This window comes from Tachysurus fulvidraco, chromosome 10 (genome assembly GCF_022655615.1).
Source record: "Tachysurus fulvidraco isolate hzauxx_2018 chromosome 10, HZAU_PFXX_2.0, whole genome shotgun sequence".
Lineage (NCBI taxonomy): Eukaryota > Metazoa > Chordata > Actinopteri > Siluriformes > Bagridae > Tachysurus > Tachysurus fulvidraco.
This window is the reverse complement of record NC_062527.1, coordinates 14,867,503-14,891,500: the sequence shown is the minus strand read 5'-3', so window position 1 is coordinate 14,891,500 and position 23,998 is coordinate 14,867,503. Positions and strand designations below refer to the sequence as shown.

Sequence of the window (23,998 nt, the reverse complement as noted above, 5' to 3'; positions counted from 1 at the left end):
GGGTTGGGGATTGCAAGGGAGGGTGGACTAATCTATGAGCCGCTGCTAAAATCTTGTTCCTGTGTTTTCATTCTCAGAGTGAGTTTTTAGCTCTGAAAGAGGAGCGTCTGGTCTGCAGTGGGAATGCACTGAGAAACCACCCTTTTCTCTCCTCTTTCCCAGTGTGTATTTTCCCATCGTGTTTTGTTTTACTTGTTAACGTGATGGGCAGAAGACGGGAAGGTGGCGCAGCTCGGGCTACACTCTGTCACTCTCCTTAAGTGGATGTACGAAAAAAAATCTCTGCACAGAAGGATCGTGTTATCTTTTCTTTTGAAAGAGAGGCATTTGCAGCTGCTGCCTAGTGGAGCCGAAAACTTTATCTGCTTGCAGATAAATAATTAAAATCTCGGATCCCATGCTACCCCCTCTTTCAAACATTTTTAGATGATGTCATTGCACTGCGTTTTTGGCCAGAGCTTCAGAAGACCCATAGACGGGCAGTGAGCGCGGTGAACTCCGGGAAATCAGGTGCTGGGCCGCTGTGTTTGAGTCTTGCGGGTGGCTGAATCTGCTACGAGCAGCTGTCACTTGGTCTCGCTTCATCATCTGAGTTGGACCGGACTATATTGTGCGCCGAGTCCCACAGTTCTTCGTGGACCCCCCCGCAGCCATGACCGAGGCCGGCTGGCGGCGCTTGAAGTGCCCAACGCCGTGCGCAAATCTCATTCACACCGGCCATTCAGTCCACCTCCCCTTTACTCTTTCCGCTTATCCACACCAATCCACGGAACTCTCGTGTCATGTTTGTTCCGGAATCCCCAAATTTTAAAAGGATCATAAGACCATTGACAAACACTTTGAGGAAGCGAGTGTGAGAATTCTACCGTATTTGGAATCCCTGGAGCAAAAAAGAGTTTCATTTTGCGCGCTTTACCTCGGACGATCCTCCGACCGGAAGTGGAGAGAGGACGCCCGGTAAACTTGGCTTCACCTGTTACCCGTAACCCGTGGAGAATACCAGCTGTTATGGCCTAACCCCCCGCTTCTGTTCTCCTCCTCCCGCCCGGTCTGCCCCGCCCCCGTGCCGTTACCAAGCGCGCAAGCAACAGCCGCTGTTACAGCCGCTCCCGGTGGCACGCTCGCCGCGAACTCCTCACTGACACACGCACGCACGCACGCACCTCCTTCCTAGGGGGAAGCTATGCGCGCCGCCCGGTGCCGGCGGGAGCGTCCGCTGACCTTGTGACCTTTCCTTCGGGATTACACCGTGGGATTGAAACGTGAACTTTGGCAGAATCGAAGGCGACCCGGCGTTCATTTGTTTTCCAAGACGCACGGAGCGACTCAGCTGGACGCAGGGAGCGATGCGGTCCTTCCTCTCTACCCTGGCTGTCTTGTAAGTCATTAATTACTTAATGCTGAACCCCTGCACATGTGTGTTAATGCAAGCCGTTTCCTGTAAACTGTAATGCGTAAAACATTTACACTGTTAAAACCAAAGCTTTGCGGAATTACGCGTTTGGCTTCACGCTCCACTTCCCATGACTAACTGTGAGTCTTGCATCCATAATCACAAAATGCACGAAATGACATCACCCCCTATGGGTTGCTATGGTCACGGATGTCAATCAGACATGCTCTCAGGTAAGAGTGCCTCATCCAAAGAAAACAAACTCCAGAATTTCTGCAGTTCTCTCCCAAAGTGTGACCACAAACCCTTTCTCGTTTCTTATTCTCTCATTATTTTACACATGGCAGAGAATGAGATGGTTGTCACTGTTCTTTTTTCAACCTGCACACAGATTGATCTCTCTCATACTTTCTCTCTTTCTTTCCCCAGACTCCACAATTGGTCAAATAATACTACTAACTGGCATAAATCTGGTAGCTTATCTTCTTTACGGGTACAGAGAAATTGGTAAAGCATACCACACATCGCCTGGAAGGCTGATGCGCATGGCACAAGAGGATAGCTTCTAAGAAATAGAGCAAATCTTATATCGCATTATCTTTGAATTGAATCAGTTTAGTACATTGATGGGAAAACGCCATTTTAAGGGACTTAGGTGAAGAAATAAATTCCATAGTGATGATCTAATTTAATGCAGCTTAGATTTGCATTTAAAATTTGGATCTGATTGCTACATTCACCAGTGAAGAAAGATCAAGCACTTGTGAAGTTTTAGGATCAGGTGTAGAAGTGATTTTGTGATTATGCACATTTGCATTTTTTTACAGCACAAAGTCTACAAATGTCAATATGAAGTGTTTTTGTTTCTCATCTAAACCTTAACCACTAAACCTTACCACATGTGCTGTGCTTAATTCTGCACAGACTGAGAGAAGTGCAATAGGATCCATCTATTTCAATTGAACTCTTGTATTTCATCACCCTCAAGTCTCTTGTGTGCAGTCCAGAACCAACTGCTTCCTCCGGGCCCTTGGCCTCAGCCTGCCACGCAGATGTGAAAGGTGCACTGTGTAATGTGGCAGTAATACAACATTGCAAGCTGATTAGCTGGTTTGTGTTCCTGCCATACCGCTTAAGCTGAGACAGTCAGTCAAAACTTGTGTGAGACAATGAACTTTGCTTGAAAGGCACACAGGGAAGAAGGGTTAGGGGTGATTTGGGATAGAACTCCTCTTTCCACACCTTTAGGACAAATCCTGTCTCAGGTCTGATGATGTCACACCACATTGCTTGTCTTGGCTCATGACCACACAGTGCTGTAAAGTAAGAGCTCCCAGCTACTCTTTCTCTCCTCCCCTCTCACTCTCTGTTTGGCTTGAGGGTTGATGCGGTTTTGGAGGGATAGGGGGAATCCGAAGTTGCAGCTAAAAGGGTTTTTTTCTCTTCTCATTTTCTCTTCTTTTTGAGCTTTCTCCCTCTCTCAGCGTAACTGTGTTGTTTGAACAGCTGAGAATTCTTACTGAGCTCTGAGCCATTTTCACCTGCGCTGCCAGTGCTGGCAGGTAGATGAAGCATGCATACATCACAGCAGGCAGTCAGTGCTCATATGTCTGCAGGCAGGATGCATAAATATGGAGATAGCATGCATGAATGCACATAATATCAATAACACCTCATGAACAGCAGCCAGCAATCATACAATATTGACTATGCATTGTAAAATCTGCACAGATTCACAGTTTAACAATACTTATACAATAAAACAATACTAAACTGTGGTCTAGTCTGGAGTTAATGTGTGCTGAGATACATAGAGATAAGACCCTTGAGACAATGCGATATAATGAATATTTCCAGACATGTATAGAAAATTTACAGACAAGAAATAAACATTTTAGAGAATGCTGATAATGGCATTCTATACACAGTGATGTTTATCCACACTAGGGCTTTATTTTTTTTGCTAAATGTTAAATGTATGGTTGTCTGTGGATGTAATCTTTAAAGATTGGCTGCTACTTCTGGCCAGAAGACACGGGTACGTCTGTCATCTATCTAGGTCTCTAATATGGCATAGAAGCATCTATGAGGTATATACTGCCTTGAGGTTTATACTGGGCATAATTATAAGAAAAGGGCCTTATGTATGAATATTTAATAAATTTGTGTTTAAATGTTTTCTAGGCCAAACTGAACTAAATTATTTTTTATAAAGTTTCCGTACACATAAATGACACAGCTAAATATATTTTTCTGATGCCCAAATCTATCTATCTATCTATCTATCTATCTATCTATCTATCTATCTATCTATCTATCTATCTATCTATCTATCTATCTATCTATCTATCTATCTATAATTGCCAATATAGGTTCTGAAGTCTATCAATCAAGGATAATATGTCTCCTTTTTCATCCTTTTTATTTCATGCTGAATGTATGTAATGTCTGATGACTGATGTTTGTAAATGCTTGTGCATGCTATGGTTCTTAAACGTTTAGTTGAACCAGCTTACATACTTGCCACCAGGAAGCAGTAGTTAACCAGACAGCATGGGTAAATGCAACAGTAGAATGCGTACAGAGCATAGGACATGACCTGTATGTACAGGTGTGAGGTTAGTATCCGAAACCACTGCATTCCTATGCATAAGTGTAGACCTGGTCAGCAGATGTAAGAAATGACTTCAAGCACCTGGCTGACACACTCCACTACTCGTGTAGTCTGTACCTACAGGTGCACAGTCAGCACACACAGGTGCACAAAGACCACAGACACACTGTCAGCCCACCAGCGCATACCACTGCTCACTCCATATGCACTGACCCCAAGCTGGTGCATTCCCAGTGTGCACACATGTTGAACCAGTCTGTTCGGATATAAAGCCTTTATGCACGGCTTATATGACCCAAGGCATTCGTTCTAGACCATTTTGCTGAGGGAAGACAGCCAATGGGAAATACACAGACGACCACCCTGCAAAAAAAGGATGATAGCCAGTAAGATATACAGAGCCATAAAGCCAGTGCTGTTCAACCCCATTGGCAGTTTTCAGTAATGCATGGCCAATGAAGGTATTCCTACAGACAGAGCGCAAACACACATTGGGCCAGTATGGGACGGCATGAGGACAGTATGAATCAGACAGTTTATGGAAAGAGAAAAAGAGACAAAGTCATGTCATTCAGATGATTTTCCAGCAGTACCATTCAAACATCTGAAGCATATCTCTCTCTCTCTCTCTCTCTCTCTCTCTCTCTCTCTCTCTCTCTCTCTCTCTCTCTCTCTCTCTCTCTCTCTCTCTCTCTCTCTCTCTCTCATGCTCCCTAACTTTGCCTTCCTCTTACTAATGAGGCTTTACGTCCAAATGTCTCCCTCTATTTCTCTTTCTGTCTGTTTCTGTTTAAGTCAACCTAAACTTTCTAAAAATGTTTCATGATTAGATAAACATTGGGAAATTAAATTAATTGAGCATAATAGATGTTGTAATGGTAGCTGTCACTATAGTGGTTTTGCTAAAATTATATATTTTGATCATTTAACTGGTAAAACTAGTGCTGAACTGAACATATGACAGGCAGGTGTTAATGTGTCATTACATTTAAATGGCTATCATGTTTCAGTATGCTAATACAGTCAATGCAATATCTTTTTACAGGCAGAAGAGCTTCCAATCTGATACAATGATCAGATTCTCATAAAAAAAACTGTCATAAGAATCTGATAGTTCCAGAATCAACTAGTTATAGTGTTTAGTGCAGTATGGCTGTGTGTGTGTGTGTGTGTGTGTGTGTGTGTGTGTGTGTGTGTGTGTGTGTGTGTGTGTGTGTGTGTGTGTGTGTGTGTGTGTGTGTCTATTACAAAATAAGATGTTCTGACATGGTCATTGTAAATTAATTTGACACTGAAGATGACATGTTAAACCTTGCCATCCTAAAGATAAAAACCGTCAGTATTGGTTGAGGTTGTAAGGAAATTTTTCTTATCACAACAAACAAAAGAAGAAATGTTTTGGTTATGATCACAGAAAAATTATTATATAAATATAATAGTTCTTGTTCCAAATCCCTTTCAGATCAAATGGGATTATCCTCTTGGTCAGATAGAACTGTTTATTGTAAACATTCAAGTGATTCTTTAGGTATAATGAGAAAGTCTGTGTTAAAAATATAAATATATGGTGAGACACAGTGTATAAAATGGTTATGAATGTGTGTTCTGTGTGCACAGAGAATTATCTGATGTTAAGCGAAGTGACTTGTGTGTGCATGTTCTTAATTACAGTTATATCTATGGGAGTTTGAGTGTGTGTTCAGCATCTGTGTGTCTGCTTTGCTGCAGCTGCCAGCTGCTGACACTGTTTCCCTGTCTTTATTTTCCTTCGTTCTGTTTCTCACTCTCATATCTCTTCATGGCTGGGACAGCGTGGGGGAGTCTTCCCATTCTCCATAAACCAGACAGGGAAATGAGAGAGGAAGGGAGAGCAAGGAAAGAGGATTTAAAAATGACAAGATGAGAAACACTCGTCCAATTCTTTTCATATCTCTTCCATTATGCTCGTTTTTTTTAAGCGTTATGTTTTTCGCCTACTCTCCTCGGACTGAATGGAAGTGATGTAATTATGAGGTGTGAGGTCTCAGGATGTAAACAAGGAACCAAGTTCAGTCGAAACATTCCATATAAATCATAGGCTTATCACATTTGCAAAAATATCATTAATATTGTTGTGAAGCCACAACTCGGCCACAATTCAAAGGGATTATGCCGTAATGGAGAATGTAATTGACTAGGAATCCCAGTGTTAACTGCTAGGTGACCTGTTACATTAGTAATCAGTGACTGAATGCCTGGATATGAGTGTGAGAGAATGATTGGAGTTCCACTAATGCAGCCACTACAGGACTAATTAAGGACATCCACCATAGACCCCTCTCTCACACAAGTATTAATTCTCACTCACATAGTGCATACACCCCCAAAAGCATAGCATGCACGGTATGGTTACTAATCTGAATCAGGGCCTATCAGCACAATGCTTAAGTACCTCATTCCATTTCCCAGTTCAAAACCCGAAACAGGAATGTTGGAGGAGTTCTTTTGAAATTGTGGAGTGGTGCCATCATTTCTCTTACGATACTAGTCTTAACAATCAACAGCAGCAACATTGTATGAACCCCGATTTACTCAGCATTTACTTTATGTAAAAACCAAACAGAACAGTCCAGATTTTTCACTGAATTGGATGGCAAATTATTAAAAATGACTGATGATTGCTGTAGTGTACTGACGTGCAGAAATGCAATAGTTGTCTAATTCTTGGTTCTCTGTCAAGATGGGTAACCAAATTCAGAATGGATATTTAGTTAGTGTATATTTCTGTTGGCAATAGAAAATATGAGAAAATGTAGAATTACTGACAACATGGTAGAAAGTTGTAAAACGTTAAGGGTCATTTGTGAAAAGAGAAAATGAAATGATGAAAGTACTTGACAGCTTTTTTCCTTCTAGGTTTTTATGGTATTTCCGTTATTGGATGGACTTAACTCTCTTAGACTTGAATCTCATAACTTTTCAGTTGAGGATTTGACTGATTGGTATGTATGTATATATAGTATATGCAGTATGTGTGTGTTGGGTGTGATGTGCGTTGAGATAAAAAATGACACAATTCTGATATCCCATTAGTGACAGTGCTGACATCACACCCCCCCATACCACCCTGAAAGAGAGAAAACATTTCCAGAAAATTGGATATAGAATGAAAGTTGGGATGAGCGAGAACCTGATAATATTGTGTGTTCAACTGTTCATTTCCTGATAGCTGTGTGCAGAAAGAGATAAAGAAAAGAAAAAAAAGGTCTGCCAAAGAAGAAGTACATGACAGCAGGGGAGAGGAAAGAGGAAAAAGGAGGGGAAGTAGAAAAGTTCTTAGGGCTTGTTTATATGCGGCAAGTTGCCAGGCGCAGGGCAGTGGGATTATGCATTCACCCTCAGGTTTTCCCCCTTGTAGGGGGCACTTAAACAAGGTACACCGATCTCTGGAGTGTACTTACATAGTACATTGCATTATGGAACATGTGTGTGCACTCACACTTACAGCATACATAACACATCCCTGGTGCCTCAACACACACAGCAATGGCACATATACTCTGATACACTTCATTAGAGCATACAACACACCCTTCCCATGCCTATCCAGAGCCTGTCCCAAAAGGAACAAGCCTTGAAAGTAAACTTAGGTTCAGATTCTTTGTAAGCTACATTATGCTAAAGCCACATGACTCTAATTTATCCCTAAGACATATTATCAAGCAGAATTTAGGTTGCTGGTTTTAATACACACTCTAGAATAATGTCACAGTAATGATGCTATTCCTATGAGGATGTGCTTTGGATTTGGTCACTTTCCAGTGTGGGAATCCTTTCAGAGGCTGCTGTGTGAACAGTAAAACTGTTACCATTACAAAAAGTCACACAGAAGTTAATGTTGTAAACCAAAATACACAGAAGCCTTACCAGGTTTGTTATTGTTCTGAGACTGTGACCTTAGTATTATAATCTCCTACACGTGTAAAAAATGAATGGGAAACAGAACCATATAATAACACATAGCTCAAATACTGCAAGCTGACTGACTTTTAAGCAGTGTTGCCCACTCTTTTCAGGGGAAAGTAGCTCAAAGGTCACTAAATTGCCAAATTTTGTCATAGACTACTTTGAATATTTACAAAAGGTTACATAAAGAAGCACAGAATAAAACAAAAAAATAATATAAATGATTCCTTATAGAAGGAAGAAGTCTATTTTCAATATTTACAAAATTATTTCTTCCAAAATTTAAGACAATAAGAGTAGTAGTAGAAGTAGTACACAAAGGTAACAATTCTATTAATATATAGAAAACACTTGAAGAATAAAGAAGTGCATAGATGGTACAAACAACATTCATCGGAAACTGGTAATTGGAAACAACTTCATCAACTCAGTCAGACTTTACACGGTGCTGGTGAGTCATCAAACCTGCTTATAACAAGCATCTGTGATGAGACGTGGTGAAACATATCACCATATATTGTTATGATCAATCTTTCCATTAGCATACTCCAAACACAGATGTAAATTTTGGTCAGAATAATCCAGACTAATATTAAACAGTGGCACTTCAGTGGTTTATTGTTTGTCTTTTTTTATACTCAAAGGCATGGCATTATTCTCAGTCTTCAGTGCAATATGCATTTACATAAATGTTATATGTTTTGAATTTAAGTTTCAGTACACCTGGCTTGAGCTCTTTTTTCATAATCACTGATTACACCTTTAAGGGATTTATTGGACTTACATTTTTGATGTTTATATGGGATTTTTACAACAAATACCAGCTATGGTACTTCTCTTGTTCTGCTTCAAATATGCTTTCAACTATGCCTCTGACATCTGTTTCAGACAACCACTGGACTCTAGCCAAGAGTTGCTTTAAGGCTGTTGTCACAATTTCTGATGTTTCACACAAAGCTGTTCGGCTCATGCACACTGAATAGAACCTGAAAGGAACTCTACTAGGCCGAGCTGAAGGGCTTCTGGCAAGAGCTCGCTTCACCCTTGCTCTGAACTACCCCATTCGCTCTTAACACAGCACAAATGCTTCTCACACAAAACACTGTCCAAGTTTCCATACAAATGTGAGCAATGCCTCAAATGTCAACTTTTTCCTTTCCCAAAGTGTGGAGATTAAAGACGGCAGACAGAGTGAGGAAAAGAGAACAGGGATCCATCCAAAATCAGGGCACACTCCCTTCCCTCCCACCTACCTCCTGGGCTGCAGAGATGAATAAGGAGATTATCGGGCATTTAGCATTCTGTCAGATTCAGCATCAGCTCACTGGGAGGTAGAGAAGGAGTTGTGATCTTATTGTTTATAACTTTAAGATCAAGCCAAATGGTCTTAAGGCAGGATGACTTCAAGAGGTTAGGGATTGGAGAGAACTCCCAAGAGTATTGTAGGAGTCATCAGGGTGTGTCCCAATTAAACCATCCTAGTCATCAACCTTTATAGTTGCGCATGTTTATCACTGTGCATGGGGAACTAGGCTCAGTGTGAGTGCAGTAAGAAAATGGACTCATGAGCTGCTTGTAGGTTGCACAGCCTGGGGTATTCCACAAATCCAGTGCCAGAACATCATTGCAGTATAAATCATAATGTTTTTTAGATCGGCATGTTAGGTTCTGATACAGTGATGATAAATTTGGTAGGTGTGTGGATTATGGTATAAATGGAGGCAACAAGGATTAGAAATTAGATCATATATTTTGAGATTCATTCCTTTATTCTTTATTTTCAGGTGTATCCAGATGATGCTGGTTATGTGCAATCCTCTGCAGGTGTGTATGTGTTCATCTGTGCAAAAATATTCAATTTGATTAGACTGATGAATTTCACTTAAGCAACTAGAGGAACTCTTTTATATCAGGAAAAATAAATCACTGATGAATTTGTGATTAATTCAGCGATTTCAAGTATTTTATTAAAAAAATAAAATTTATTAGAAAAGAAGACTGTGGAAACCAGAAAACAAGAAGCACATTTAAAAAAAACATCTTTTAAACTTACTTAAATAATCAAAAACAGTCTTTGGTGAATGTTTAATGTCACAGAGTAGGTATTTCTGGATTGTAGGTTATTGCATTGCACTCTATCAGGCTTTCTGTCCATATATTAATGACTCTAAAATTACATTTAATTCAAATTGTGTTTCATATTTTTCGGACTATGGGAAGCTTTAAACTGTGCAAGGAGGTGAATCCTCAGAATAGCAGCTAAGAACCCCTGTTCTGAGAGGTTCTGTTGTAATTTTAAGAATCTACCTTTGTGAGAAAAGTGAGATATCAGCATGTAGGAGAGATAAGACACCTGCATGTATGTTCCTCTGCCTGCAGGTGTTCGGAGTTGATGGCGTGAACTTCAGCATGCACGTGGAGAATCAGACTCGTGCACGAGACCCCATGAGCCGGCGACAGCCCCGAGTCTACCAACTCTACAGTCGCACCAGCTGCAAACATGTCCAAGTGCTTGGCCGTAAAATCAGTGCCCGCGGGGAGGACGGAGACAAATTCGGTAACAACATACACACATACACAAGAAACTCGTTTTCTCACTCCAGGGCTGCACAATAATGACTTTATATAAAACACTGTAAATAAAACTTGTGCAATATTAAAATAAATGTTGTAATGCGGTTATTCAGCCAATATATTTGTCATTTTATAACTTGTCAATGTACCTTGAACACTAATGAACAGTTGTTTAATAACAGTAATTCAGTGTTAATCTTTTAATTGCTGAATACAAATCCAATTAGATGACAAAAAATTAAAAATAAACATGCTATCACAGTTCATTTAATTGCACAATTAATTCACCTCTACTCTCACTTCATTTACTTTACTTCTCTGGCTTTATTTCATTTTTCCCCATGTCTGACTCAGTGTGTCTGTCTTCTACAAGCCCATTCACACGGTACAAAAAAGAACAGAAAAATAATGTCTTAGAAGGAAAAGTATGTTTCTGCAGACAAGATGTTGGCAAATCGACTCGAAGACGAATATCTTGCTTATTCTGTTGCACAGAGACACACTCAAATACAATGAGAAAAAAGGTAGTGAGGAACTTCTCTGTGGAAAACAAACACCTCAGCGACTGCTGACACTGTGATTCATGAAGGGGGGGTGGAAAGAATGAAAGAGAGAGGAAGAGGGAGTGAGAGATGGATACAGCAAAGTCAGCGCTGGGTGTTAGTGTGTTAGCAGCTCATCTCCTCATTGATCTCTCCATTGATCCTACATTTTGCCTGTGGGTTTTTTTTTCCCTGAATGGTTTTAAGCAGCATGCTGACCATGTTCTCCCCCTCTCCTTCTCTCCTCTCTTTCACTTCCACCCCTCATCTCACCTCTCTCTTCTTCCATCTATCCATCCCTCCATCCATCCTCCCCCACTCTCCCTGGATGCTGTGTGATGCACTACAAAGCCACACAATCAATGGCAAAGGAAGTTGAAAGATGATATGTACCCACCTAGGTGACTTTACACTAGTACTGATGGCTAATATATTTATCTACACTACAAGACATTTTCAGCTGCTTTTTCTGTGCTATTTTAAATACTTTTTTTGTGTGTGTGTCATATTTAATTCTGCCAGGCAGTAATGGGATAAAATATAAAGACGGAGAGTGATAGTGCAGACTGGGGGAAGAGAAAAGGGCGAGAGAGAAAGAGCTTATTGATCAATGCTGACCCCTGCACTCGTAAAAGGTCATCTAGGAGCTTGTTTTAGGGGTTTATATTTAAACAAGCACAAGCCTTGTGAAACACAGCCAACATGAATGAAACCCATGTGCACATGCATACGCTTTAAATTTAGATTTAAATGACAAAATAAATACATGATGCCACTGATAGCAGGGCAATCTTATGTTAGATAAATGACATCAAATTACAGTTTATGAGCTTTCTTGTATTGTCTGTGCTCCTGTTTTGCTATGACTACATAGTATCCATAGTAACATACAAAGTATAATCGATAAAAAAGCTAACTTTTATGCATTTACCTTTCATTGCCCCCCTTCTAAGAGTGTATTTTTGTACACAGTAATATTTACAAAATTTAACCACTGCTGTTTTACAAATTATTATTATACATGCGGTGTATCCTGCAAATGTCTTATTTATTGTGATATGGTTTTTGTATGTCAAATGGCTCATTCATTAACTCATTCAAAAACCATTTTCCTTCACAGTGGGGTTTTAGCAAAAAAAAAATATCAGGGTTTTAGCACCCCAGATGAGTTACGCCTGCTCTTTTCCAAACTACTGCTAACAGTGTTAATGTTATCACAGGAAGTCAATCATTATAAACTTAAACCAATCATTAAAGGCTAGTTATTCAGTTTGTTAGTGGTATTTATGACTGTTCTCAAATGTGCTGGCTAAACTCAAACCATCCTGAACAGCCAATCTGAAATTAACTTAATGTTTATGGTGGGGAAAGGGTGAATGTTTTACCTGAAACAGTAACCGAACACAATCCCAGTATTATTGTAATACTTAAACTTAGTGAAATACTCTAGTGTTTTATAAAACTAAAATATTTTCAACAGATCTGAAATGACTGTGTGATCACCACGGATAGGAACTGAAACACTTGGATTTTGTGTATTTAGGCCTCACATGTAGTGTTCCCAGGACAGGGTCTAATTCTGCTCTTTTATAAATATTTTTACGATCAATAATTATTTCATTATTCTCACTGAAAAAAAAAAACATGATACAGTTTTAATCTAATGATTAGATAAATAAAAATATACTGATTGAATGAAAAAAAATGATGATTAAATAAAAAAAAAGCTTAAAAAATTCTTTATCTATTTTAGGTGATCGAATGTGACAAATTTGACCCAAAAACATTATTATTATTATTATTATTATTATTATTATTATTATTATTATTATTATTATTATTATTATTATTATCATTTAACTTAACTAAAAATTGTAGGATCTTGTTAAATCTAGGCAATTACATGGCAATAGCATGGCATGCTGGTCATTATAAAGCTTTTTACATGAAAAAGTCGAGAAATTCCAGATAAAATCATTATGCAGTAAATAGATATTGGGTTAACAACACTTAACCCAATAATTGGGTACAAAAAGCATAGTGGTCAGAGAGAGTACTTTAATCACCATCTTAAACTACTACCCTCAACAAGAACTCTCAGCAAGAGATACATAATAAAATGTCTGGATCGTCACCTGCTGTTTTTTTCTTGTCATTGTTAGTGTTCCATGTACTGTATTTCTTTTGTAACATCTGTCTGTATGCCTGTCTTTCTGTCCCTTCACAAGCCCAGCTTGTAGTGGAGGCAGACACATTCGGCAGCCAGGTGCGAATCAGGGGGAAGGAGACCAACTACTATCTGTGTATGAACCGCAGGGGCAAACTTGTAGGCAAGGTGACACATCCCTATGTTAGCTAAAGTTGCTTCATTTTATTTTCTGTGTGAACAATCTTGAGTTCATGGTAAACTGACATGTGTTTACTTTCTCTCTCTCTTTCTCTCTCTAAATGGCTTTGTTCTGTCTCTGTGTGGATGTTTTTCTGGATTTTCACAGAAGGCCAGTAATCGCGGTGAGGACTGTGTCTTTATTGAGATGGTGCTTGAGAACAACTACACAGCATTAATGTCAGCACGTTACAAAGACTGGTACGTGGGCTTCACCAAAAGGGGGCGCCCTCGTCGTGGCCCACAGACACTTCTAAACCAGCAAGACGTTCATTTTATGAAGCGCCTTCCTCCAGGGGAGCAGCCAGACCACACACCATTTCGTTTCACCACTGTCAGCAAAAGGAGCAAAAGAGTCCGTGCTGCGCGACCACGCTAACTTAAGCTTCACTAAAGCTAAAAACCCGCTGTCCCTCTAAAGGACAATGCTAACATTTAAATCAGGGCCTCGCAACAAAGACTTCATCCCAGTAAATGGGACCATGACAACGTTTAAATCCGGACCTGCTAAGAAAAGAAAAATAGGCCAATGGGACCACGTTAATGCTTACAGGACCAGAATAGTCCAACTCCAGTTCACTGGCTAAATGTGGAGAGCTTTTCTTTTGAATCTAAGTTGTACTGTAGAATTCTCCAGTAAACAGGATCTAAAATGGACCAGCTATTATACCAAAAATGTGCTATTCCCCACCAGAGCCTTGACATTAGCCTGGCACTGACATGCGAAACGAAGCCCAAACATGACGCAGCCATGAGTTGTAGTCATTTTCTATGGACTAAAGAAGCAGAAAAACTGACAACTGACACCTGACTCTGCAGTCTACTAACCAATCTCTCATAAAGACAGTTATAGGCTTCACTCAGGATTCCCAGAACAAGATTCAAGAAAATGTGACTGTGGGAGAAGAATGAATCTTCTGGAATCATGTAGAGGGGTGTAAGATTTTAATTGAGTAATGATTAAAAAAAGATTCAGGAGTGGAATAAAGGAGAGAATACATTTGAATTCTCTCCTTCTCCCCCTGCCTGCAAGCTAGTATGAACTTAAGATTGTGTGCATGTTTTTTGTGTGTGGGTGTGTGTGTGTGTGTGTGTGTGTGTGTGTGTGTGTGTGTGTGTGTGTGTGTGTGTGTGTTTCTGTATCTAAAAGAGTGTTTCAGGTTGCACCAAAGACCACATTGGATTCTCCCACAGATGACGTTGCGGAGTACATCTGCGTAGGTAACCTTAAGGGAAAAGAAATGGCTTGCCTTTGTCTGGAAGAACCTACCAAAACTGGATTGTAATAATAATAATAATAATAATAATAATAATAATAATAATAATAATAATAATAATAATAATAAAGGTCAATACAGTCCTTAAAAAGCTGCACCAAAAATTAACTAATGACCAAAGAGAACTCAAAACCTGTGATCAATATGACACAACACTCCGCATGCTACAACTCCCAAATTCAGCAGCCTATCAGAGTGCAGGACTTAGCAGTGGGACAGGAAAGGGTCAGAGTCTTCCCTCTATATCCCTTTTGCGTTTGAAATGACAAAAGGAGCAATGTTCCTGTTTGGATTCCAACTGGAATGCTGCTAATGGAAAAGTCAGACAAAGTACCAAAGTCATATATGATATTGTTAAAATAAAAAAATTAAAAAACAAGCTTTACAATAAATAAAACTATATATGTGTAAAGAGTAAAGGCTAAATAAGTGATATTACAATGACTGCTACTATATTTGTTGTTACTATAAAGTTTATTTCACTTATTTATTTCATCTGTGTGTACGGCAATCTTTTTTAAGCCAGTAAACTCTACGAAAAAAACGTCTGTTTTAAAATGTCTACAGTGTCTCTCTGTTTGTCTGCCTGTCTGTCTGTATCTCTTCATTATTAACTATGCCAGAATTAAAAAAGAAACAAACAAAAAAAACCCTAATTATTCAAAACAGAAATAATAATTACCAGTATCATGATAATCAGAGAGACATGAAGGTGCTACAGGTAGTGTTGCCACCTCACAGCTCCATCCACAGTTCAATCTTGAGCTTGGGTTACTATCTGCCTGTAGTTTAACATGTTGTCTGTGTGGATTTCCTCCATGTTCTCTAGATTCCTAAATTCCTCTTATAAAACATGCCATTAGGTGGACAGTTGACACTTAATTGCCACTAGGTGTGCATATGTGTGAATGGTGCCTTGCAATTTACTGGCAGCCCCTCTAGGATATGGCCACTAAATAAACAAGAAAGATAAACATAGAATCTCTTATTAAATAATTCAAGGGCCTCCTGCTTTCTGGATAAAGATTATAGTAATGATTTATCCTCTAAAGCTACAAGCAGCAATGACAGATGAAACATATGTTTATTCAAGCAAACACACACAGAGATCCCTGTTTCGGCTGGTGGTAACTCTAGGCCTGCTATCTGTGAATCATTAGACGATTCTCGCACACACTTACGCACACACTACCATCACTTCCAACCTGTAATCCCGGCAATTCCACTCAGCTGACTCAGCGGGAAAGTGGAGGACTCGGAGAAGGAGGGTGAAAGAGGGAAGAAGGGAAACAGAAATGGGGGAAGAGAGATAGAATACGGCCTCTGGAAGCAGCACGGTGGAAAGATTCCACAGCCCAAACCCAGAGGAAGGTGTATGGTAAGGCTGCAGCAGGAAGGAATGTTAAAAATTTGCGTGAGAACTGAGTAGTGACCCGAGACCTGCAGGAATTATGGGAATAAAAAACATATCCCAAAAACCCACAGGAAACACACGCCCTACATCACACACCACCAGAAGCATATTCGAATCATATAGTGATCTCAGACCTACATACTGTATATGTCTGAACACAGGAACATGCTTCAGCATATTACACAAAGTCACACACATCAGTACACTACAGATTACTTAAACTTTATGTTTTTTGGAGAGATGTGTGGATCCTTTAAGTCTTATAGGATCCACACATCTCTCCAAAAAACATACAATACCTTCAAATGTGAAACAACAAACAGTGCACACATCTGAAATCTGTGCTGTCTGCATCTACACACATTTCTCACACACTTCCTTTAAATCCACTGTGCAGCCACTAACACCATAACGTCTCTTTAAATGTGAAACATCGCTCAGCGTAGAGAACCACAAATGCATGGCCTCACAGACAATAGTGGTAAACCACATCTACACTAGAACCCAGCAGCCAGACCCACAATGTAAAGTGAAGGATAAGATATGCACACAAAATGCCCTCACTCTTGCACACACACCACAAGTGACACACTTTACACAAAAATGCACACATACTGATGCACACATACTAACAATACAGTATGACCTAATCACAATGCTATAACCAGCAAATAGCCCTTTTAAATGTTGGCAACTGGTTTTATGCTTGGCATAGGAAACTAGAAAAAATAAAGAAAATTTCTTTGGATCATTTTCCTTCACTTTATTAGAGGAGTAGTACAGCATTTTTAAACGTAATATCTACCTACTCCATCTGTGCTTTTTGTAAGACTACCACAGGCAATAATTGCCCTTTCCTGTGAAAGAATATAACAAATATCACAAATATCACAAAACATAATTATATGGGCAAGTCTTCTTCAGGCCTTATTTGTGAAATCTTTGGTAATGATGAATCACTTCATATCTGTATTTTGATAACTGAAAATCACCCGTAAATTTTTAAATTTTTAAAATTTAAAATTTTGATGCCTACAAAACTTTAAAAATCCAAAGTTCACACAACAGTGAAAAATGACACACAATGTAATAGCACCTTCTATATATTACAGTAATGCAGAGAATAACACCATTTCTTCTATTCTACTTCAATGGCTAGTCTCTTTTATTTTATGCATTTCTTTTAAATTGCTTTTCATTACTTTCATCTTGCAAATGGTTTACAAATGTATTCTTGCATGGAATTTGACAAATAAGCCCGAATAATGGTTTATACCAGGGGTTTTAAACCAAAAGATTCAACAACTGCTCTGAGTTTTGTATAAAAGGATTTCAGTTCTTTGCTCAATACTAAGAATGCCAATGCAATCACCCACATGCTATCTACAGGTATTCCCTTAACTGGACAAGACTTTTAAGAAGTTTATGAAGTACGGTGAATAATAAGAACAAACATTAATCTGTGAAGAGCAGGGACACTCAAGGACCTGCACTGGGAAACACAAAACTAAGCCACTGTATTTATTCAGTAGCTGTGCTGTCTACATGCTCTGAAGTGATTTCTTGCTGTAAGACGCTGTTGCAACTTGTTTGATGACATATGCATACTGCACCCATAAAATTATGAGTGCAGGAAAGGATACCAACATTAAGGAAAACCACCACGTTTTTGGGTAATAGGACTCTGCCAAATATAAGAACTACAATAATGAACTATAAAGCAAAAAAAAAAAAAGCAAAAAAAAAAAAGAATGAAATATGTTTCATCATTGCAAACACTGGGGTGGCCATGTTCTCTTTGTTCCAGCAATAGATTCTCAGAAACCCTTAAATGTAGCTTCAGGCACAATTTAACTTTTTCACTTTTCATCTTCTTTTCTAATTATCTAATCACTCAAATGCTTATAACAGAAGGTACAGCAGGTAAGTCTAGACTTGTTCTGATCGAAGTGAAGCCAGGTCGTTTAATTATGGATTAAACTATAGAGAGACAGTGGAGCAATACTACCACCTGTGGGCTATTTGGAGAACTTATTATTGCGTCACAACACCCTGGATAGATATGGCGGCTCAGTGAGGATGTGGTGGCTTTTTGTGGACAGATTACAGCTCTGTAGATTTGCAAAGCTTCAACTGTCCCATCAATAATCAATCTGGATTTGAGATTTTTGATTGCATCTTCTAAATTAATACTCCTTTATTACAACCACTAATTGCAATACACACACACACACACACACACACACACACACACACACACACACACACACACACACACACATAGCAGTTGTAAGAGGTGCATTGCTCTAAATGTCCTAAAACATTACATAATGTTTTTTAACTGATCAGAAAGTTAATTACAGTGCAAAATATGGCACAACTGTGGCTCGAGGAGGCCATTTATCAATATCAACTCTACATAACTGAGTTTATTGAAAGGGTTGTGAGAAAAACAAATCACAAACACTGCTCATCATCCTGAGAACACCATCAAATCATAACTCATCAATTCATACTGGGTATAGATTTCAGCTTATCTTTCAGTTTATCAACAGAGTCTGGTCAGGGTTGAAGGATGTCAGATGTTCCAGTCAATTATTAAGGATTAAGGTATACATTCACACTCAATAAGTCGACTTAAGTCTACTCTATTCTTATACAGATGCACATTTACCCCAGGTGTGAACATTTACACTTTCCTGAAGTCGTATACTACGTTTATATAAGTTAAGTAAGTTGTAGAGCAAGTCTGTAACCGCGTCAGCGTAGCCGAGTGGTTACTTCTGCGGTCTCAAATCTGGTGACTTATGAGTTACTAGATTCGCACCACTGGCGCTGTCTGACGTTTTTGATAATTGCTGGATAAATAAGAAGTAAATATGATTTTATTAATATTAGATTGGTGCTAAGGCTCCTCTTACTATCATTTTGTGGCATGTCGTATCGCGAAGCTTACTGAGTTACAAGAACGAACAAAAAATTTATATTTATATAAATATAAATATAAATTTATATTTATATTTCGGTAAAATAAATATTTTTTTAACATGTTATCCATTGCCCTAATTTTTACACACCTGATTTTAAAGCTTAAGTTGCTTAAGAAAGATTTTCCGGTTAATGTTAAAAACTGTACAGTTTTGCAGTGTCGGTTTTTATGACTTTTATTTTGTAATCCTTTACTCATGACGTATGAATCACGTGACATATACGTTTGGTTGTTAATAAAGAAATAATGGTTTTGATGATGAATAATGAGTAATGAGAACAAAATGATAAAAAAAAATAAACAAAGAAAGAAAATTAAAGAAAACAATGTGGATTGTTCCCGTATTTATTTACTATATTTTCAATTGTGTATTAAAAAGACTTTTAACTATGCTTACAGTACTCGTTAAATGTGCTGTATATTATGTAGCATCTGCCGTCAGCGTAGCTAAGCGGTTACTTCTCAAGGAATTGTTATCCACTCTAACCGGTTAACCCTGGTTCGAACCGCTGGCGCTGTCTGACGTTTTGATGATTTTATGGATCAATAAATTGCGAAATTGCTTGTTTTTCGTTTGTTGGATTGAATAAAAACATACGGGGAACAGAATAGCTTTAAAAGGGTACAAATAGACCCCAAAAGCACCATGCACGTCACTAGTTAACTAAAAAATCACAAACTGAAAGAATGTTAGTCCTAAATTTTCAACCCAAAAATATTAACAACTTATTTAGCCCGAAATGATGAAAATGCCAGACAGGACCAGCAATTCGAACACGAATCCCACAGGTCATGAACTGTTGAATGAGAAGTAACCGCTTAGCTACACTGACGATACATCAGTCATACAATCATGTATAAATTTTGAATAATCTCTAAATTAGTTCTGTTGCAGTCTTAAGTCATGCGAATTCACACAATTAGTTGAAGGCCTGAATATTAATACACCCAGGGCTTTCAAGTTTTGAAAACAGACAAGAGTGACATATTTTAAATCAGTAAGCCTACTGGACCTAATAATGCTGCCAAAACTACACCAGGATGCTAATCTAATATGTAAACAGAAATCATCTGTTTTTTTGCCAGAAAAACAACTGAATATCACTAAAATGCGGTAAACAAGATTCATATCCATGAGACACGGAAGTGTGCATTTGCAGATATTCCTATACAGGTTTGTTGATTTATAGCTATTCTTATACAGGTGCACATTTTTCCCAGGTGTGAACGTCTACTCTTTCCCTGTCATATATAAGTTAAGTAAGCTGTAGAGCAGCTGGATGTCTGCGTCAGCGTAGCCGAGTGGTTACTTCTTTGAATCTCAGTCTGGTTTACTCCTGAGTGACCAGGTTCGCACCACTGGCGCTGTCTGACGTTTTTGATAATTTAGGGATCAATATGCGTTTTTTTCGTTTGTTGGATGAAATAGTAACATAGGGGGAACAAAATAGCTTTAAAAGGGTACAACTAAACAAAATCACAAACTGAAAGATTTTTAGCCCTAAACTTTCACTCCAAAGATATTACCAACTTATTTAGCCCGAAATGATAAAAACGTCAGACAGCGCCTCGAACCCGAATCGCACAGGTCATGAACTGTTGAATAAGAAGTAACCGCTTAGCTACAATGACGCACATGCAATAGTGCTGAACAACGTATTTAACAAGTTCTGTATGTTATACAAGCGGTGTGTGTATGTGTGCGAGTTTTCACTTTATTAGAAAAGCATGAACAAATTACTTTACTGTAATTATAGTAGCAAATCATGTTGCACCAGCACCCCATACATCACTCACACAATCATGTATAAAATCATATAGAAACACTCAAATGACCACTTTTTACAATTGTGATAAGCATAGTAACATTTCAGCATGAACAAATCGTCGAACATTGAGTTGAAGTGGGTACAATAGTATAAGACAACTCCTTATCTACCACTCTTGTCAGCCGAGAACTGGAATCTGAGGGTATCATATGCACATATCCAAGGTCCAAGAATCTTTCATTGACCATTATTCGGGAGTCCTTCAATCTGGACACTAGATGGCGCTCCAAGACTGGGTAAAGCTTAAGAGTTGACTTAAAATGCATGGTTTTCCCTTTTTTCAGCCTAAATGTTCTCTTAGCCTGTACACATGATACACTCTTAAAAATGACTGGTATTTTTATTGGAATGGTAATTGAAAATTATCGAAATTGCATCATTTATATTCTACTTTAAAGTATAGCTTTATGTAGAATTTATAGCACCATAATTACTTAAAAGCTTATTAACCTTTCCCCACATGCACTTTCCCAGGTAATAGGTTCTTGTTCTTGATTGGGATAATGAAAGAAACATGTCCTTGGAGCTACTTTGTATACTTTCCTTTGGAAAATTAATGTGGAACTGGACCATTTTTCATGAAAACAAAACTGTGGTGTGTGTCTGTGTGAACAAGGAGAGAGTACTCGCATAATGGATTAAGTCCCCCACCCTCCTTTTCTTTGCCAAGTGTTATATTTGGGTCAATAAAAATTATGAGACATGATGTAAAGTAATTGTAATGTAATTGTAATGATGCTATTGTGAGCTTGGATGTGGGATTTGAAGAAATTTTATTTTATCTATTTTGTAAAGTGGTTTTCTGAAAATAATGAGAGGACAAGTTGTCTTTATTGATACACATCATAAATCTTTAGCCCACTAACATACAACTTTCTTGCAACTATTCACCACAACTAGGGTAATATTTCCAAATGATTGCAAAACATCTACTATAATTTAAGGTATTATTTGGTATAAAATGCTGCATTGAAAAATCAATTTCACTTCACAGGGTAAAGAAAGCACTGGTAAATTACCATCTATCCACCTTTTTGTCTCTTTTTACTTCTTTCTATTGATCAGAGATGCTTCTGCCTGACGTTTCTTTTGTGTTTTGGCCTTGGATATATTCAGCATTCTCTTGTAGCCTTGCCACCAATTCTTAAAACTTTTGACACTATTTAATTTTCCTGTGTCACTGTGGTATTTTATGGACCTATGCAGTGTGTTTAACAAGTATTTAGTCAAATATCTTTTTATCTGATAGGAGATCAGACTAAGGATCCTTTCTTTCACACTGCACTTTGGTGGTACATAGCTCAGTTACATTATGACTGTTTTCAAGACTAAGAACTGTGATTTTTTTTCTGTCAGATCTCTGTATGAGAAAATGTAGTCTATGCCTATTTATTATAATCTCTTACATATCTGATTTTATTCCTTTCATAATTTAAACACTGGTTAACCTTGATAAATAAAAAGTAAGACTGTAACTGTTTAGAAGTCCAGTAGATGGCGCTCAAGGATAATATTTGGAAAAATGTATTACACGATTGTGCAAAGAATGGACAGCACAATATAGCCTATAGATCAATGCCTTGTTAGTTGTATGCAAACGCTCAAACATGTCAAATGTCAATCAGATTTTCAATGAAATGTTGCAACTAAAGAAGTACTATGGAAAAAACTTCTAATTCTACAGATCACTATAGACTGCTTTCCATCAATTAGTATTTTAGACCACTTACTTTTGAACTAATTATTTGATGGTATTAATCTAAAGAACTACTCTGTGGTGTTTTCTTGGTTATCAGTATTTGTGTGTTACAGTGCGGTGTTTTGGTGACATTAATGGCCTTTATGCTCCACAGATGAGCCGGGTTTAACAGTATCGTGTAATGCATGTTAATGTGTGCGCCCAGTGACCCAGTCGTTGCAGCTCAAGAGCGCCTGGATTATTCACCCCCACTAAAATTTTGTATTCTTGGGTTGGAGTAACGCGGCTGATCCCGGATAGCTTCGCGCTAATCCTCCACTTCGTTAATTAAAAACGAAGAAGTCGAGTGTAGTGGAACTCAATGTAATTTTTTTCAGGAATGTAATCATTTCGGTTGGAGCTTAACCATCTGCTTGAGGTTATGTCTGGCAACAGATTGTGTTCAGAGTTGTTTAAATCTACGCAGTTGATTTTAACTCTTCTTCAGGTGCGGTGAAGGGGTTTAGTAAGTTAATGTATTACCTTCTCCTGCCTCCCCTGCTTTTATAATTAACTAAATATGAAGAAATATGCTAAAAGCGTTCGCGCGCATGCGTGCGGTTGCGTACGTGTGCGTACGTGTGTGAGAAATAGATAGATAGATAGATAGACAGATATATAGATAGATAGATAGATAGATAGATAGATAGATAGATAGATAGAGAGAGAGAGAGAGTGAGAGAGAGAGAGAGAGAGAGAGAGAGAGAGAGAGAGAGAGAGAGAGAGAGAGAGAGAGAGAGAGAGAGAGAGAGAGAGAGAGAGCATGCTGAGTCCATACCCTCATACCCTCAAATTACTTTTTTATTTTTATTTTTTTCCCATAACAAGCACTCGCTAATATTGCATTTTAAATATTCAGGGAGACATTACTCAATGGAACAATAACTGGTCTTAATTCATAAGCTCATAAATCACCGCTCTCTCAGGAAGGATTACTAGCAAAATCCATAAATACATAAACACGTCTATAAGAGAGCGACGTTTTTGTACGTATGCATTTTCCCAATCCCCAACACTGAAATTTAGGATGATAACAATTCCGTTTGCTGGGATTATGAAGTCAAAGTCTCCGAAGGGGAGACATAAAACAGTAACGGAACACTCCTTTATTTCCTGGACTTGTCATGTTTGAATAAAAGTGCATTTCCAGCGCGGCGGTGAGCGGGTTAATCGTGTATATACAGTAATTATACTCTGTGGTCGCCATCGGCCAATAACGATGCCTTACGACGCCCCCCACCCCCCTTCCCAATTCTTCCTGACTCTCTTCGCACCCATTCCTGAAAAACCTCCAATA

At 38.5% G+C, this 23,998-nt stretch overlaps 1 protein-coding gene across 1 annotated transcript; it reads left to right on the top strand.

Moving 5' to 3' along the window:
- Positions 1-27: 27 nt before the first annotated feature.
- fgf18a (fibroblast growth factor 18a) lies at positions 28-15,340 on the top strand. Its single transcript, XM_027165119.2, has 5 exons — positions 28-1,378; positions 9,737-9,776; positions 10,332-10,509; positions 13,297-13,403; positions 13,564-15,340. The coding sequence occupies exons 1-5, from the start codon at positions 1,347-1,349 to the stop codon at positions 13,831-13,833; spliced, it is 627 nt and encodes a 208-aa protein (XP_027020920.1). The 5' UTR covers positions 28-1,346; the 3' UTR covers positions 13,834-15,340.
- The last annotated feature ends 8,658 nt before the right edge of the window (positions 15,341-23,998 follow it).